This window comes from Varroa destructor, unplaced genomic scaffold (genome assembly GCF_002443255.2).
Source record: "Varroa destructor unplaced genomic scaffold, Vdes_3.0 BEIS01000007.1, whole genome shotgun sequence".
Taxonomy (NCBI): Eukaryota; Metazoa; Arthropoda; class Arachnida; order Mesostigmata; family Varroidae; genus Varroa; species Varroa destructor.
Window position 1 is genome coordinate 35,302,438 of NW_019211460.1, and position 15,081 is coordinate 35,317,518.

Below are 15,081 nucleotides of genomic sequence, written 5' to 3' on the forward strand. Positions count from 1 at the left end.
AAATGTTCAGGTTGACCTAGGCAAATCAAGCCACCCGAATGTCTAGATAACTTTCTATTTTTGAACGGGTTCTTAATGTCAATTTCTAACTTACTTCGAGTGACTCTTTCTGAACGTCAAGCGAGCCCTAAGCTCACTATCGTGCTGTAAGCCAAGTAGGACAGTGGTACGAAAGCACATAGATATACCACTGTCCAATCCGTCTATCTCGTATATTGAAAGCGCTATGAACAGTGGCTGTGGAACTTGTCATTGTCTGGTCCGACATTGACTTTCTTTTTTTATTTTTCTATGTCGTTCTTTATTATATAAGAAAGTTTACATAACGTATAGAATATTCGTAATGTAAATTTTTTTAATAATCTAAGTCCTTATCCTAGTATAAGGCTAGTGCGAGCCATGTAGCCTTTGCATCCTGCCTGATAAAGCAACATGGCGACTGAGAAGTTGTATTTGTTCAGAAGCTAATGCTTTTGTGATCAGTCTGGACATGTGCACCTATAGGCCACTCACTAGGTATTGAATGGTAGAGGAAGCATTGACGGCCTTTCCAGTTCAATGGCTTTAAGGTCCAATATTTATGCTAATGGATTGGGTTGGCGTTGGTGTCATTTAAAATCAGAGATTTGTAAGATGTGCTAAAGTTCTTTATAGTACTTTTGTTCACACCTATCATAGAGGGCCTGAAGGAAATCTGCTTCCATAAAATCTGCTATATACTGCAATATTATTTAGCTGATTGCAAACGTTCAGGTGTCATAGGAATTGACAAAGAAGAACTTGCTCGATCATATTTGCATCTGTAAAACTTTATAGAAACGCAATGAAATTGATGATCGATGATGAAATTGATCAAATACGAAAAAAGGATTATTATCAAAGGTAGCACAAAAGTAATACCTGGAGTGGCGCCGGGAAAAGTGACTCAATGTACTGCGTGGGACTATAAAGGGATTAGTAGAAGGACTGGGATCCTTACGTTCGAAAACTAACTGAAAACTGGTAATAAGGCTCGTATAAGGCTGAAGGACAAGAAGTGTTTTGCCTTCCATCGTGCCAGCCCACATACATCTTTAGTTACCCGGTCGAAATTGAGGTAACTTGTACGAGCAATTTCAATCCACCCGTTATGTAGCTGCGATCTTGTACCATCAGAGTACCATTTGTTTCGGCATCTGCAGAACTCTCCTAATAATAGATGCAAACATTACTTGTTTCGTCCGGAAGCCCAAGAAGTTTCACAGTAATAGGATCATAATAGCTCATATTTAGTCTAACAGCATGAACTGTAAAACATTATGCTTTAGTACCTTTTCGACCGGTGGATACAAGTATACGATATAGCTTGAACGCTGTATTATTACATTCAGACATCACCACCTGCACTCTTTACATTCAATTAAGAGTTTGTTAGGCAATACTTAATCTTCTATTATATGATATTCATTCTAATTTTAAGACATTGCCTCTGACTGAGAGTTACGCAATAACACAGCGTTCATATTGGTTATGCTGTATCTGCCTCACTCAGTGATAGTCCTACTATCATATATATGCTATTATATATACATGTATCTATAGATATATTTCGAATAACTGTCACCTTTTTTCATTCCAGTTGGACATGTATTTCGGAAGGTTCGGCCAACAAAGAAGCGGCGAAAAACGAGCTATGGGTCACTATTTTCGTCCTTAGGTAAGGCATATATTAAGTAAACCTCGTTTCTGATATCCGCTCTTTGAGAGCTCATGTTGCACCTCAGATATGCACAAACTATATATATGTATCGAGCAACCAAATCTATGATTTTTGCATTATGACCCATTTCTAAAACAAATGCTTGAGTTATCGTTCCGGACGGTCATGTTTACTCAATACAACTTCAAGTCGGGCCTAAACCACTTACTAATAATTTCCAAGAAAATCCTCTTCGTTAATCTGCAGATAACTTTTTAATTATTATTTTGCGTCAATATAACTCAAACATATAATATAAATGCATTGTAAAATATCAATCGAATAAAGTTTGGATTAATATCAAACCAAAGATCCTGAAAATGCAGGGTCTCTAAACGGCCCAAATATCCGAAAGGTGCAAAAAGGCGTAAAAAGTGTAAAAGGGATTCCCTGTTAAAATCTATCCTATTCACCATTGATAACAGACACTCTGCTCTCAGAAAAGACTATTTGTTTTTTAAACAAAAAATTACTTCTTGAGCCTCCTTGATGTATTTTCAAGCTTTTTCAATCTGAACCATACAGGGGACCTTTTAGTTTCGATGATCTCTATAAGGCAGACCGAAAGATTTACAGCAGGCTACAGTTAAGCTTAAATTATTTATAAAAATTAATACCGAATGAACGAAGCTCAACAAACTACTTTTGGTAGGCTTGGATTTCTGACACAGAAATTAGCGGTCGTTTCGAGGAGTAAGATATTGACTATCGACAGAGTCGACCAAAAAAGCTCAAATAGTTCAATACTTCAACGCCTTCCAGGGTGTTTGTCGTCTTTGCCTTTTAAAGTTTTTGGCCCGCAATCGGCCCAAGATTCAATTGCGTTTGATTCTTTTTTTTTTTTTTGTGTATCTGAATACGTATTTGAACTGCACAGCTACTATTAAAAAGTTGATTGCGGATAAGAGGATTGTTTTGAAAATGGCTAGTGAGCGGTTTAGGTCCCAAGTAAAAGCTGTGACTGAGGTGAATCGTGGTTATGTTAGATGAATTTGTACTGAAACACACACACACACACAAAAATGTTGAGATGCCTGTTTTCACTTAGGGACAATCTTGGAAACGTGTCAAAGGAAAAAGCCCTCATTGAGGGTCCGTATCCTGCCGGTGCTTGCCATACCCCCTGCTCAAAAGTATATTACGAACATGATGCCTGAACTAATCTGTCTGGTTTATTTATATATTTGTTTGTGTTTGTATTCACCTCTGTGGAATGTATTTTTCGACCAGTTTTTGTGGTCCGTTAAAATTAGATCAAAGGTGAACGTCATATTAATTTGGGGAATCTGATCTTTTTTTGGCCAGCTGTTGGACAATTTTCTAGGAAAGAGGAAAAGTTTATATCATAAAATTGATTACTTTTTAAGCTGTATGAAATGAGGACAAAAGCTGATTTGGTAAAAAAAAAAGGATAGTTTTTTTCTGTTTTTACCATTTAAGAATAAATCGGCGATCTTAGCTTGAAATCCAGTGCAGCAAAGTATAAAGATCACAAGAACATGGAAACAGGGAAGCGGGAATCACTGTAGTGACAAAGTAAAGATATGAAAACCCGATTATTCCAACAGATTCCACTCCAAGGTAATGGAATAATTGCACGGGTTCCTGACACAAAATAAGGAGCTGAGTGGGTCAAGGAGATATTACCGCAACCAGATATTTTACAACTGAGAAAGGGAATATTGCAACTGGATACCCATAAAGGTACCGTTCCTGCAACCGGAAAACTATATTGGGATAGACATTACATAACTGAAATCTATTAATATCATAATAAACCAGAATAGTGCGATAAATGCAGGCTGGTAACAAAACTGTTAAAGCTTCCAGTGGGAAATGGAGAGATTACGTGTACAATTGATGACTCTTCTTTCTCTCTCTTTCAAAATCTAGTCTCGTCACGCAATGCTCGCTTGGACGATGGCTAAATGCGAATGTATCGTCTGTCTGGAGCTGCAGTCGCCAACCAGCAGCAGTTAGACAAGTCTACCCTCCTAAGGTGCTTACATTAGCTACAGCTTTTTCTTGGAAATCGGGTACCTTCAAAGGGTCAATGAAAGCGCTTGCTTTCTTTGAAACCCCATTCAGTTCGAAACATCGCTGTTCACTAACGGTCCTTTGGTAGCCGCACCGGCGGGAGTATCTATATATATACATATATATATATACAGTCGGTGCTCAATTAGGTAGAGTCAAGTAAACTCAGTGGAATAGTTTCAACTTTCGAAACCCCCTACGCAGCACTAAAGTGAAATATTTTCTTTTAAAAATTTTTCATACATGAAAATAACGTTATTTTGCGCTGTACTAATACGCTATATGTCAATAAAGGAACCTGCCAACATTTTCAGACTTTTAACAAACAGTCTAATATAATCGCGAGTATAAGTACCGCTTCCTGCAACGGTGACTGCCGCCATACTTTGAGATGTGCCTCTGATGCAGTTTTCCATTGCTTCAGCTGCTGCTACTCGATAATGATTTTATTCACAAGCATCTAGAACATTTGTTTACTGTCCTTCCAAAAACCTGTGATTTTTACATGTTTTATGGGATTGAGATCTGCCCAGTTAGCAAGCCACAGAGAGCGAGTAGCCTAGAGGCACTCCGAGCTCTTTGGCAAGGCGTGCCAAAGAACCGTTCCTGCACCTAGAGTGATTTTCGATATCCTTAGCGTATTTCACCCACCCCAGTATTCCTTGTTGGAAATGTGTCATCCTAGTGCTTTAACCAAAGATTGTCAACTACATAATAACCTCCGATGAATGTTTGAACAGATCTGAAGGCGTAATGAGCGTTTTGTTGAGAATTTGAAATTTTATCCAGCTTTCAACGATCCAGTCTTTGACTTGACTTACCTAATGAACACGGGCTCGCGTTCAACCTGGTTTTCTTGATAGGTCTACTAACCATTTTTGAATAAGCGGCGAAGGGTAATCTTGATACGTTGTATCTGCTCTAGAGGATGTTATACAAAAGAAGGCTTTTTTTTTTTGGAGTTCGTAAATAATCAAATCGTTCTTCCACCTTACAGTGTACGTTTTTCGATTCTTGACAACAGTAAAAGCTTTTCCCTCAGCTCTCTAGCAGCGGCGATGAGAAATTTCTGCAACTCTACGCTATGCACTTTTGTTTTGACGAAGCTGTCTGCAAATCAGTGTTGGGCTCCTTCTTCGACGTCTGTTCTTCCTCCCGTTCCACAGCATATTCCATCACGTACGGAAACACAAGGAATCATTAAAAAAGCGGGCAGCATTCGCATTCGATGAGGCGACACACTCCCCGGCGGTACGTAGTACGAGATATCAGCGCGAAGTGTGGACCCGCTGAAATCCAGTTGGTTTGCAATCGCTGAAATACAAGGGGTCTGTTTTGCATAGTAGATCGTCTGCCAGTAGACTCCCGATGTAACGTCGAATAACGCCACAGTCGTGAGCCAAAAATCGTTTATGGATATCTCGTTTTAGCACTGCACGATTGGTTAAATTGATAATATTTGATTGAGTTAACTTGGTGTCGAAAAAATCCTGAGCATTCTAAGGCGAAACGTGTATTGTATTATCTCCGACTTCATTAGCAGATCATAGCGCGTCATGTTGATGAAACAAGTTATGGGTTAATGCCAAAAGGCAATTGTTCGTAGGAGGAAGACCGGCAGTTACATCTGCATCTAATTGCCACATTGGAGAAAGAGACTCGGGGTACTGTTGAGGGAACTCCAATGATTCAGGCATATAGCATAGCATGTTCGAGTCTCAAGTGCCTGCTGATATGGCCATGGAAAGGAATTATTGGTTACGGAACTTGTGGGGGCCGACGTAAGGCTTACGTATGCCAATGTGCAGACACACACGTACTTTAACCGAGTTGATATTTCACGTTTCGGTTTTGAAATGGTTTGACAAGAGCCATGCAAAAGGGCACTGCGGATCTAGAAATGGAAAAATATACAGTTCCGCCACCTTTAACCGAACTGCACAAAGAAAAAATAGGTGCATCTGTAGCTTACTACATGCGTGTCGATATAAAGACTATCAAGCACAGGACAGACCTATTATCTTAGCGTACTAAATGAGCCGTGTGTTTTCATTATTTTAAGGAGGAAGCAGGAGTTACTGATAGCTAACATTAGTAGAGAATGATCTTTTTTCTTTTTAACTATTTTTACTTCCATTGACGTTACTAAGCCCTGCCAACATTGGTTACAAACTGGGAAAATTAAGCCTAGGTGAAAATACGTCGGCAATCTATTAACAAGCTGATATCTCAATACGAACAAAGCAATAAACGTCAATAAAATAAATTATTACTCCAGTTAAAAAGTAGACTTATAGTATACCACGCTTTGGGTCAACTCAGTACATAAAACAACACTCGCATCCATTCGGTCGAAGTTCCGAAAAGTTACTTCTGATTCTTCATCTATGCATCACAATTCGTACACACGAGATGTATGGGCGATGTCGAAGTCGATGTTTTATTGAAACACCCCAGTCACGTGCTAGTATTTGCTTAAAAGAAACAACTATGGCAGACTCTAGCTTTCCTGTGCTATTGAAAATATGCAGACTAGGACAATGTACAGTCTACGTAAAATTACGCTTAGCTCTCGTTGATTTCTGGTCCTTTGGTAAATCATCATGAGAACTTATTCATGAACAAAACCTTTACTGCGTTGCCTGACTAAACAAAATCCTTAAGGAAACGTTTTGCCCGGCTGTCATTAATTGACTACAGACGCTGATCTAATGAATTGTATCGTTTGGTATACACGTTACTTCTGCTCGTTTTGCCGTTTTCTCAATTAGTTTTTGCTATGTATATATCGATCATTTGACGAACTAAAACGTGCTTTATGTTAGAAAATAAGACAATGTCTTCCTTAGAAACATGTTTTTTTTCTCAATGTAGAAGCGATTTCAGGAAGACCCTAATTCAGTTTTTCTAAATCTACATGTTTTTATTCTTCTTTATCCATTTCAGGTGGTAAGTGGATCGCACGAGAAAAAAGCGCTAAAATCTTGTTCCAGGGAAATGTCCGCTTAACGCCTCATCGTTTATTTTAGGCGCGAACCGGTGCAGCAATCAAGCGGGCATATGTTGGCCATCCTATATAAACTTTTTGATATGCTTGTATGTAAAGCAGATAGTAATTGTATTACCTTTAAATGGGCCAATCGAATTGTTTTACTTAGATAAATGAAGAAAACGTATTTAAACGAACTTGGACGAATCTGTGGCATCACCATTCATCGGAAATCCTGCAGTTGAGTGATGTCCTTAACACAGAAACATCGTGTTCCCCCATTTGGTTCAGTTGTGTACATTCATCCTGTATGCTGTCGTCGGTATCATGCATAAAGTGCATTATTAATTAAAAATTAACATATTTCCTGAGATTTTCTCTCAATTTTCGCTCACTTTAAATAATCGAGCTATGACTGAACGGTAAACGACGTTAAATGCAAATATAAGATCTGCGAATATCGAAAGGAGCTTTTCGATCTTCAATTTTCTAGGACGCATCGCAAATGTCGAAGCGTAAAAGCTGTATTGGTTCGGTCGCAAGCTACACTTTAATGAGCCCTACTGGGGACTCTTCAACCGGCCGACTGAATTGGGTCTCAAACCGATTTAGATTAGCAGTATCCATAGTTACTGGGCTACGAAAAACGGCCCTTAGTTACAAAAAGGAAAAAGGTACAGAAACCGCCGAGGCAAAACCGAGCCGCAGCTCAACAAATAGGGGGCTGGGACGAAAATTCTAAACGGTTACGTTATACGCTAAGCGGGTGGTCTGAAAGTTGCAATTACTTCTGCCAGTGGTGCCGCTAATTGTGGCTAATGGTAAGGGTAACTAATACATCCTACCCCATCCTCTGTGACTAGAGAGGTACGTCTCCATCATAATGATTTTCAACGTCATCTAACCCCGTCAGTTGGGGCCGTACTTTCAGCTCGCGTTTTGTATAATAATGATAATTGTTACCCGTTGTAACTGTCTCCCCTCTGTCTGTGAGGGGTGAGTCACGCAACGAAACGGCGACGATAAAATTTGTGCGTGTGATGCGGCGCTGGCAATGCCGATCCCGTTGCTGCCTATGACTGATACGATCTCACTGCTACTGTTGTCCCTATCACTCATTCAGCAGCATATAACATGCTAACTGTGATAGATTTCTACCGGTCGATACCATTCCTTTAATCTCTCGAAGAATTCAAAGGGACCAAAGAGTAGTCGGAACAAGGCTCAACTGGATTCGCTCTTACAAGCCCACGCGCGATCAACTTTTGCGTATACACATTGTATGGGTTCGTTATTACTCGACTAGGGTAATAGCAGGTTTTCAGTAGTCGGGGATTTGATAACCGCATTCTCTGCTTACAGTTTCTTGTAAGGAGACTATTGTAGACCAGACATATCTGGCTAGTAATAATTTCCATGTTCCAAGCTTTCGATCCGATGTCACCGGTAGGCATCAAATCAGACGGATGGCATTTGGTACGAAACGAAGTCTATTTATGCTCCTAACGTGCTATTAACGTTGTGTGTTAACGTGAGATTAATAGCACTAGGTTGTTACGGGGACTGGTAACAATCAACAAACCAACAAAGTGCAGCGATGAACGTAAGAAGGCCGAATGAGCGAGCGCAGGCTCCTGAACGCGCCTGACTTTACCAAAACATATTTTCTGATATAAGTTAAGCCGAGTACAGAAAGACGGTCGGAAATGGAACAGACAAACGGTACATGACATAACACAACGAATACCGAATGTAAATGAATGGTCTTAGAAATAACAAACAAGAGACATGAAATATAAGAAAGGGCATTTCAAGACTGATGTGCATTTTCACGATCATATCACGCCAAACTCAATCACCTGGTGCAAAGGAACCTTTTTTATGACGAAACAGTTGGAAAAAAATCAGGTTTCTAGTTAAGGGAGAACGTCGATTCATGGAAACTTCCTTAACGAAGAGTTTCTCGCAGTACAGGAACCAGGTAGTTCGCTTCGACACCCAGAGTGATAATGGCGATAACAAACATGTGGTTCTTAGTAAACGTAGTAATCCCGTTTCCTCAACTATATCGCGTAACACTGATACTAGAATCGCTGGTAATTTCTAGCAGTTTCCATGAAATTTAAAGTAACTACCATGTATACTTGACACGAGCATCGCTAGCTCACCTCCTACACAATGCGCGATTGAACATATCGTTAAAATTGAAAACGTATAATAATGGACGAATGGATCAAGTGGTTTTACGTGCTTTCGGATGCGCATCGTATGCTGCAGGCTTTCTTACGTAATTCAGCCAGACGACGCTAAGGCTTAACCTGTTAACTACACCTTCGCGCACGCGTGTGCGTATTTAGTGTAAGATAACAATGGTAATAATAATACTGCCTCGTGCACTGTCGCCATTGGGACTCCGTGAACATAGGGAACGAACCTACTTGTTCGTTCCCGGCTAAAATGCTATTATAAAAATAGTTGATAAGTTAACACCGTTGTTTATTCAAGTTAATCAGTCGACTTTTTTCTTCCGCTCAGTTAAAACTGCGTTATATAAAACAATATCAATAATGATAGGCACTTACCTAAAATTAAAAAAATCAATATAGGCATTCTTAGAAGAATTGCTTTTTACGTACTACAGATGGACAGAAAACGATATTCACTTAGACCGGAGTTGCATCTTGATCGGCGGAAGCTTCATGTGCTCATGCTCAGTCTATTTTGTCACTCAGGCTGAAAAGTAGGCAGCACTCAGAAACAAGCTTTAAAAAGATGACTTCTCTATGAGATCAGACAGATCTTCTGATCAGCATTATGTAGAAAATGTATATTTGTCCCAAAAATATTTTTTATTTTCTAATATTTTTGACATCTTCCACTGAAAGTGAAGGTCAACGAAGTCCTTTGTTTCCACGCTGTCCTTGAAAATAACTTAAAATACAATGTCCTTAGATATGGTACATCAAAGACAAGTAAATTGTAGTCGAAGTCAAATGAATACTGTCCTCTATTAAACACTAATCCAGCTTCGGATGAACTTATTCGTGCGCGTACACGATATAGCAATGAGGCGCTGACTGATTATCCCGATGGTCCCCTTGAGATTTCGGTAAGCAGCTGCGCTTTCTGGAGCCACACTGCTTATAATTAGTGAAACATTGTATCATATAGAGAAAGGAGAGGCAACTGTAATCCATGGAAGTTTAAACACGTAATGTAGACCACAGTATCGCCAACGGTAAGATTGGCTAGATGCATTTGCTGAGAGGATTTGAATGACCCAATTTTGGGAGAGGAACGGCGACTCATGGGCTAGCAGCAGCAGCAGCAGCAGAGGTAAATGAGGGGCAGAAGCAGCAAAGTTCGGAGATTATCATGCAATCGCTTAATGATAAGACCATACTTTGCCCACTAACGACAATTCATATATAGCTAATATCTGCATATATTTATATACAGTCCTAGCAGCGTTTGAAGATGGACAAATGTACGCAAGGGCGGTCCTATATACGCGCGTAAAAACGGCACTCATGTACTATTCACATCCTAGATACATATGGTGATTGTCAATCGATGTGTAAGAACAAAAACTAGGGCAATTGGGTCTTACCGAGAAAGTTGCGTTGAACACAATATGCCTTGGCACTGAAAGGACCTCAACCTATTTCGATAAAGAGTCGTTTATAAAAACTGGTTAGGTTGCCTCTTGTGGTATGTTTTATATGCGTAGGGTAGAATGTACGGCCATTTTCTGCCCATCAGCTTGATTTTAACCCAATTTTAAAATGTGTAACCCAAATGGGAGCTTAACTTTAAACTTAACTTTGTGTTGTGTATCCTGATGCATTGAATTTCTTATTGTCCGACTCTATTGAGCGACCAGCGATACGATGCGGTGACTATTTTCCTCAATGAAAGATAGCAATGGCTACGACAGACACAAATACACTAAAAACGACATAAGCCATTAGAATATATGCCTAAACTGATATCTTGGGCCTACAACAAAAGCAATGATAATGATAAAAATAATAGAAGTAATTACGGCTTATATTTCGCAACGGTTTTAGTTGTACATAATTATTAAAACAAGGTGGGTTGTCAAAAAAGCTTCAGGGATTTTCTGTAAACAGCCGTTAACCACTCTTCAGTGAAGAAGCAGGCTGCAATATAACTTACCAGGTAACAGTACGAGAATATACAGATAAAAATAAGCAAAAGTCGTGGGTTTACAAGTTCTTTTCGCTTTCGTACAGTTGTAGGGCTAGAAGGAACGATGCGTTTGCTGTTTAATGCCAGTCCCGTTTTAAGGCTTTTAGAGACATCGTATATGGCATAATAAATCGTCATCTCGACCCAATGAGGCAATTTTTGCAGCTTGTTTTTTATTTTCTTTTGCTAACTAAATTAATAGCTAAAAGTACGAAACATTTTTAAAGGGGCTGAATAACAGAAAGTACGATACACGCGCGACTTTTCTTTTTAGAAAAAAACAATCATTTCTTACTAAGTTGAGCCACAGACTTGCTAAATGGGCATTTATATGAACAGCTACGGAACAAATAACGGCATTTAATAGCAGAAGACTAGAGAACTGAGTAAAACGGGTACCCTGCCTTTCTAGCTTTGTCTTTTGGCGTATCCGTTTACCAAGCAGCACGAACCATACCTAAGAAACTGTCTAAAGGGATTTGTTGACGGTAAGTTGAAAAGACAAAATTCAATAAAGCATTAATTCTACATCGATGGGATCGAAGCGTGCAAGTTCCCGCCTTGGTTACCACATTCACGTGAAGTCCAGGACTCAGACCACGAGCGTTTGGGTAGAGGCGACCAGCAAGTAATATTTCACCAAATCGAAAGTTCTCAGAGCTCTAACTCTACAAGTCTCAGCCAGGTCGAATGATTCGAATGGACTGTTTTATCTAGACCTATCTCCTGCTGTTTGCTGCGTATTTGTTCCACTTCAAACAACCTAAGTGATAGAACGCGTTGGACTTCACCAGAAGTTTAATTCTACTGAGTCAGGGATGTTAAAGGGTAACATTAAACTAAACCTAGATTACATGAAAATAAATCGGATATATGCAGGGTTTAGCATGAAGTTCTGATGCAATGGCGTGAGTCCTGCCAATATTGAATATTTCACAGCTGTAGAAATGACTCTTGATAATGCGATGCCTTTCTTCAACTTGAATTGGTGAATCTGTATTTAACAGAACTTCCTGCGATCATAATAGAGGCTTGTATTATAATTGAATTAGTCCAAGCAGCGCCACAAGTGAGAACCTGTCACACGATTGCCTGTCTAGTCAGCGGTTCGCTGCGAACTACGCAGGACATAAAGGAGCAGGCCGAGACAATTGGCACGACAGTAACTTTAGCTGTTCGTACCTGACATTGGCATATGCTCAACTAAGCTATCTCTACTCACTGAACTAGCATCGAAGGCTGGGCAATGTAGCTAAGCAATCTAATGCAGACACGTAGATTGTCGCATAATTTTTTTTGTATAGCTCGACCCTAAGCTATGTCTAGCTATCCGCGTAATATATGGGTTATGATTTACTTAGATCGCCATATATACAGGAAGTGGATAGTTCCTAGACACAAGCGCCGGCTGTTTCATGTTTGCATCGGCCTTGATATGGAGAACTGTCATTGGAAAAAGCTGAATAGAAGCAATGCTCAAGGTAGATGTGACCCGCAATCCGTTTTCTAAATCAGCTTCTTCTGTGCTCCAATATTAGATTTGGATAGGCATAGTAAGCACCGGTTTTTGCATGAGCTGTATAGGCCAAGATGGTAATATAGCCGAACAATTTTTCCTTCCTAAGCATACAAGAACAGCTCACCGGATGCAGGAGCAGATACATACGTTCGGAGCTATTCGATTCGCTTTCACACGCACAGGTATTTTCCATCTCAAATACTGTGCAGTCGAGTGTACAGAATGCGCTGAACGCAGCAGCGAGAGCTATGGCTAGACGTATACGGAACATGGAAGCGTACCGTTGATAAAGGCGATTTGGCGCTTGCCTATCTTATCCTTTTGAACGCCAATGCCCTTTGATAGCCCTGCCAATATCCTAAGAGGTTACAGGCTGTATGCCTGCCTGCCTGCCGCGAAAAATACTACTGGATTTGCGGAAACTTGGAAAAGTCGAGGAGAATATTAAGTGCAACGAAATACCGCATTACCAAGCGCTTTTTTAGCGCTGGTCACGGTGTTGCACTTTATACAGGAACTATCTTAAGGACAATATGCATAAAGACATTGACTATAATCGATTTAAAAAACGAGTTTGCTCGATCTGTAACCGTTAGCAGAAGTATTAATAGCAATAGTAATATATATTAGTCTTAATAAAACCGGCTACTAAATAGAGCTAGATTACGAGAAGGGACGTCTCATTTGTACGTATCCGAGCAATAGACGTATAACTGTTATCTCAAGTTGATTTTTATTACATTTTTTCAGCTATGATACGAATGTCACTGTAATCTCTCCAAGCGGACGATCAACGAAAGGACGCGCAATAGCACATTCAAAAAACCACATAGTCCTGTACTTCTGTAGTGCATGAAACCATCTATGAATATATACTAGTGCTACGGCGTTTTTCTGTTGTTAATGTTTGTGTTTGTAGTTCAAGATTACTTCTAAGCAAGCCAACTAAATACTTCTAGTAGGTCCTAGCCAGCAAGCTTTTCGGCGCTCCGCGCTGAAAAGGTACCTGTGTGGGTATGCAGTTGCATAGGCCCATTTTAAGCCAGCGCTATATATATATATATGAATTGGGTTTACTTTTGCGGGTAACGTACACGGGATGTACCGAGTTACGCACTACCTTTTTCTAGTGGACTATGTTAAACAAAGGGATATACAAAATTAAATTTAAGTTTAACTGAACTTATTTTTTCTCATTAGTTCACTTTTGTGGGTATCCTTACAATGTCGGATATCATGCCGGGTAATAAATATCCATATTTGGAGTTACGATACGAAAAACAATTACAAAAAAAAGGGACCGAATCCTGAATAGGTACGATTGCATTGACACGACACAGTCCTTTAGGCATTAACAGCAATCCCTTTTTTATAAGAAATATTAGCCGATATTTGTGAGCTATCTAAAGTTAGCTTTACCGTTTTCTAAAGCTATATGGCGTGAACGCGCGAGTTAACTATATAACATACCCTTACTCTGTCGCCATTAAACTTACCGAATTCATTAGGCCAGCAAAATTCTCCTAAAGCTTTTAGTGTATAAAACTTACAGGGACTTAATTTTTATCCATAACTGCTAATACTGTACATCTAATCTCTTATTATGATTAGATTCGACGCACTACAAGCATAATAGTATAATAAATATACTACGTAATCAGGCCCTGTTTGTATGTTCAACATGATTTTAGTCCATTTCTCAAATCTTTGTCTCATCATTATCGGATCAACTTCATCATCCGTATTCAAACAGATTGGTCGGTTGCCTCTGCCTGCTCCACAAAAAGCTTAACGGTGTTGTAGAGATAGCCGAATTATCCAACTTGTTGATAAACGTCTTCTATCATCTAGTAAGCTGGCAGCGTTCTACCGAATTGACATTTCGGGGGTGTGCTTCTTTTTCAGCTAACTCTAATTATTTCAATGGTCATCTTGATAAAATATGGTATAATTTGCCAAAGAGAAGCATTTAGATACAATTATTTGTAGCACAAAAATAAATAAGCTGTAAACAATTTAGGAATTTTTGAAGAATTTTTTCAAATTGTTTATTCTACAACGATGCACGCTACGACTAGAAAAAAATGGGTTGCATTTGCCGATAGAATTTACCTGCTGCGAGACGATCATATAATTTAACGGTTACGGTAAACTCACCAGCTAAGGCGTCTTCCGTGTCTCGAACAATATATCTTCATATTTTTTAGATAACATATTTTTTAGTTCTAAACTTTAGCCCCGTTATTGCAGGTTAATGCACACGAAGAATAATTCTTAGCAAGACAACATTTTCTAGGCTGCGTCACCAAAGTATAAATTTATGGTTAAGGGTGTCCTAGGTTTCTAAACTGCTACTAAAAAAAAACAATATACTCTATGTTGGCCTCTATTTTTCAATTTATGCGGGAATTACCCGGGCTGATGGTGTTGATTAGCTTAACTGTATATCCCTACTAACCTGTAGTCTTTTACATCTGATTACACAGCCTGAATACACTAGAATTTAATAGGTAGACAATGACAAAAGATCTAAGTTATTCCAAGGTGCTCCATAGGTTCTTCTTAGAAATTACCAATGCCAAAATC

The 15,081-nt window shown here is 39.3% G+C and overlaps 1 protein-coding gene across 2 annotated transcripts in view; it reads left to right on the forward strand.

Annotated features, from left to right (window-relative positions):
• The window catches only part of LOC147754642 (uncharacterized), a 38,182-nt gene extending 27,068 nt beyond the window's left edge, over window positions 1–11,114 (forward strand). For both annotated transcript variants that reach the window (XM_086975255.1, XM_086975256.1), the window contains 2 exons: window positions 1,619–1,696; window positions 6,722–11,114. In XM_086975255.1, the coding sequence (XP_086831381.1) occupies window positions 1,619–1,696 (78 nt within the window). In that variant the 3' untranslated portion in view covers window positions 6,722–11,114. The remainder of the gene's footprint in view (window positions 1–1,618; window positions 1,697–6,721) is intronic.
• Window positions 11,115–15,081: the final 3,967 nt, after the last annotated feature.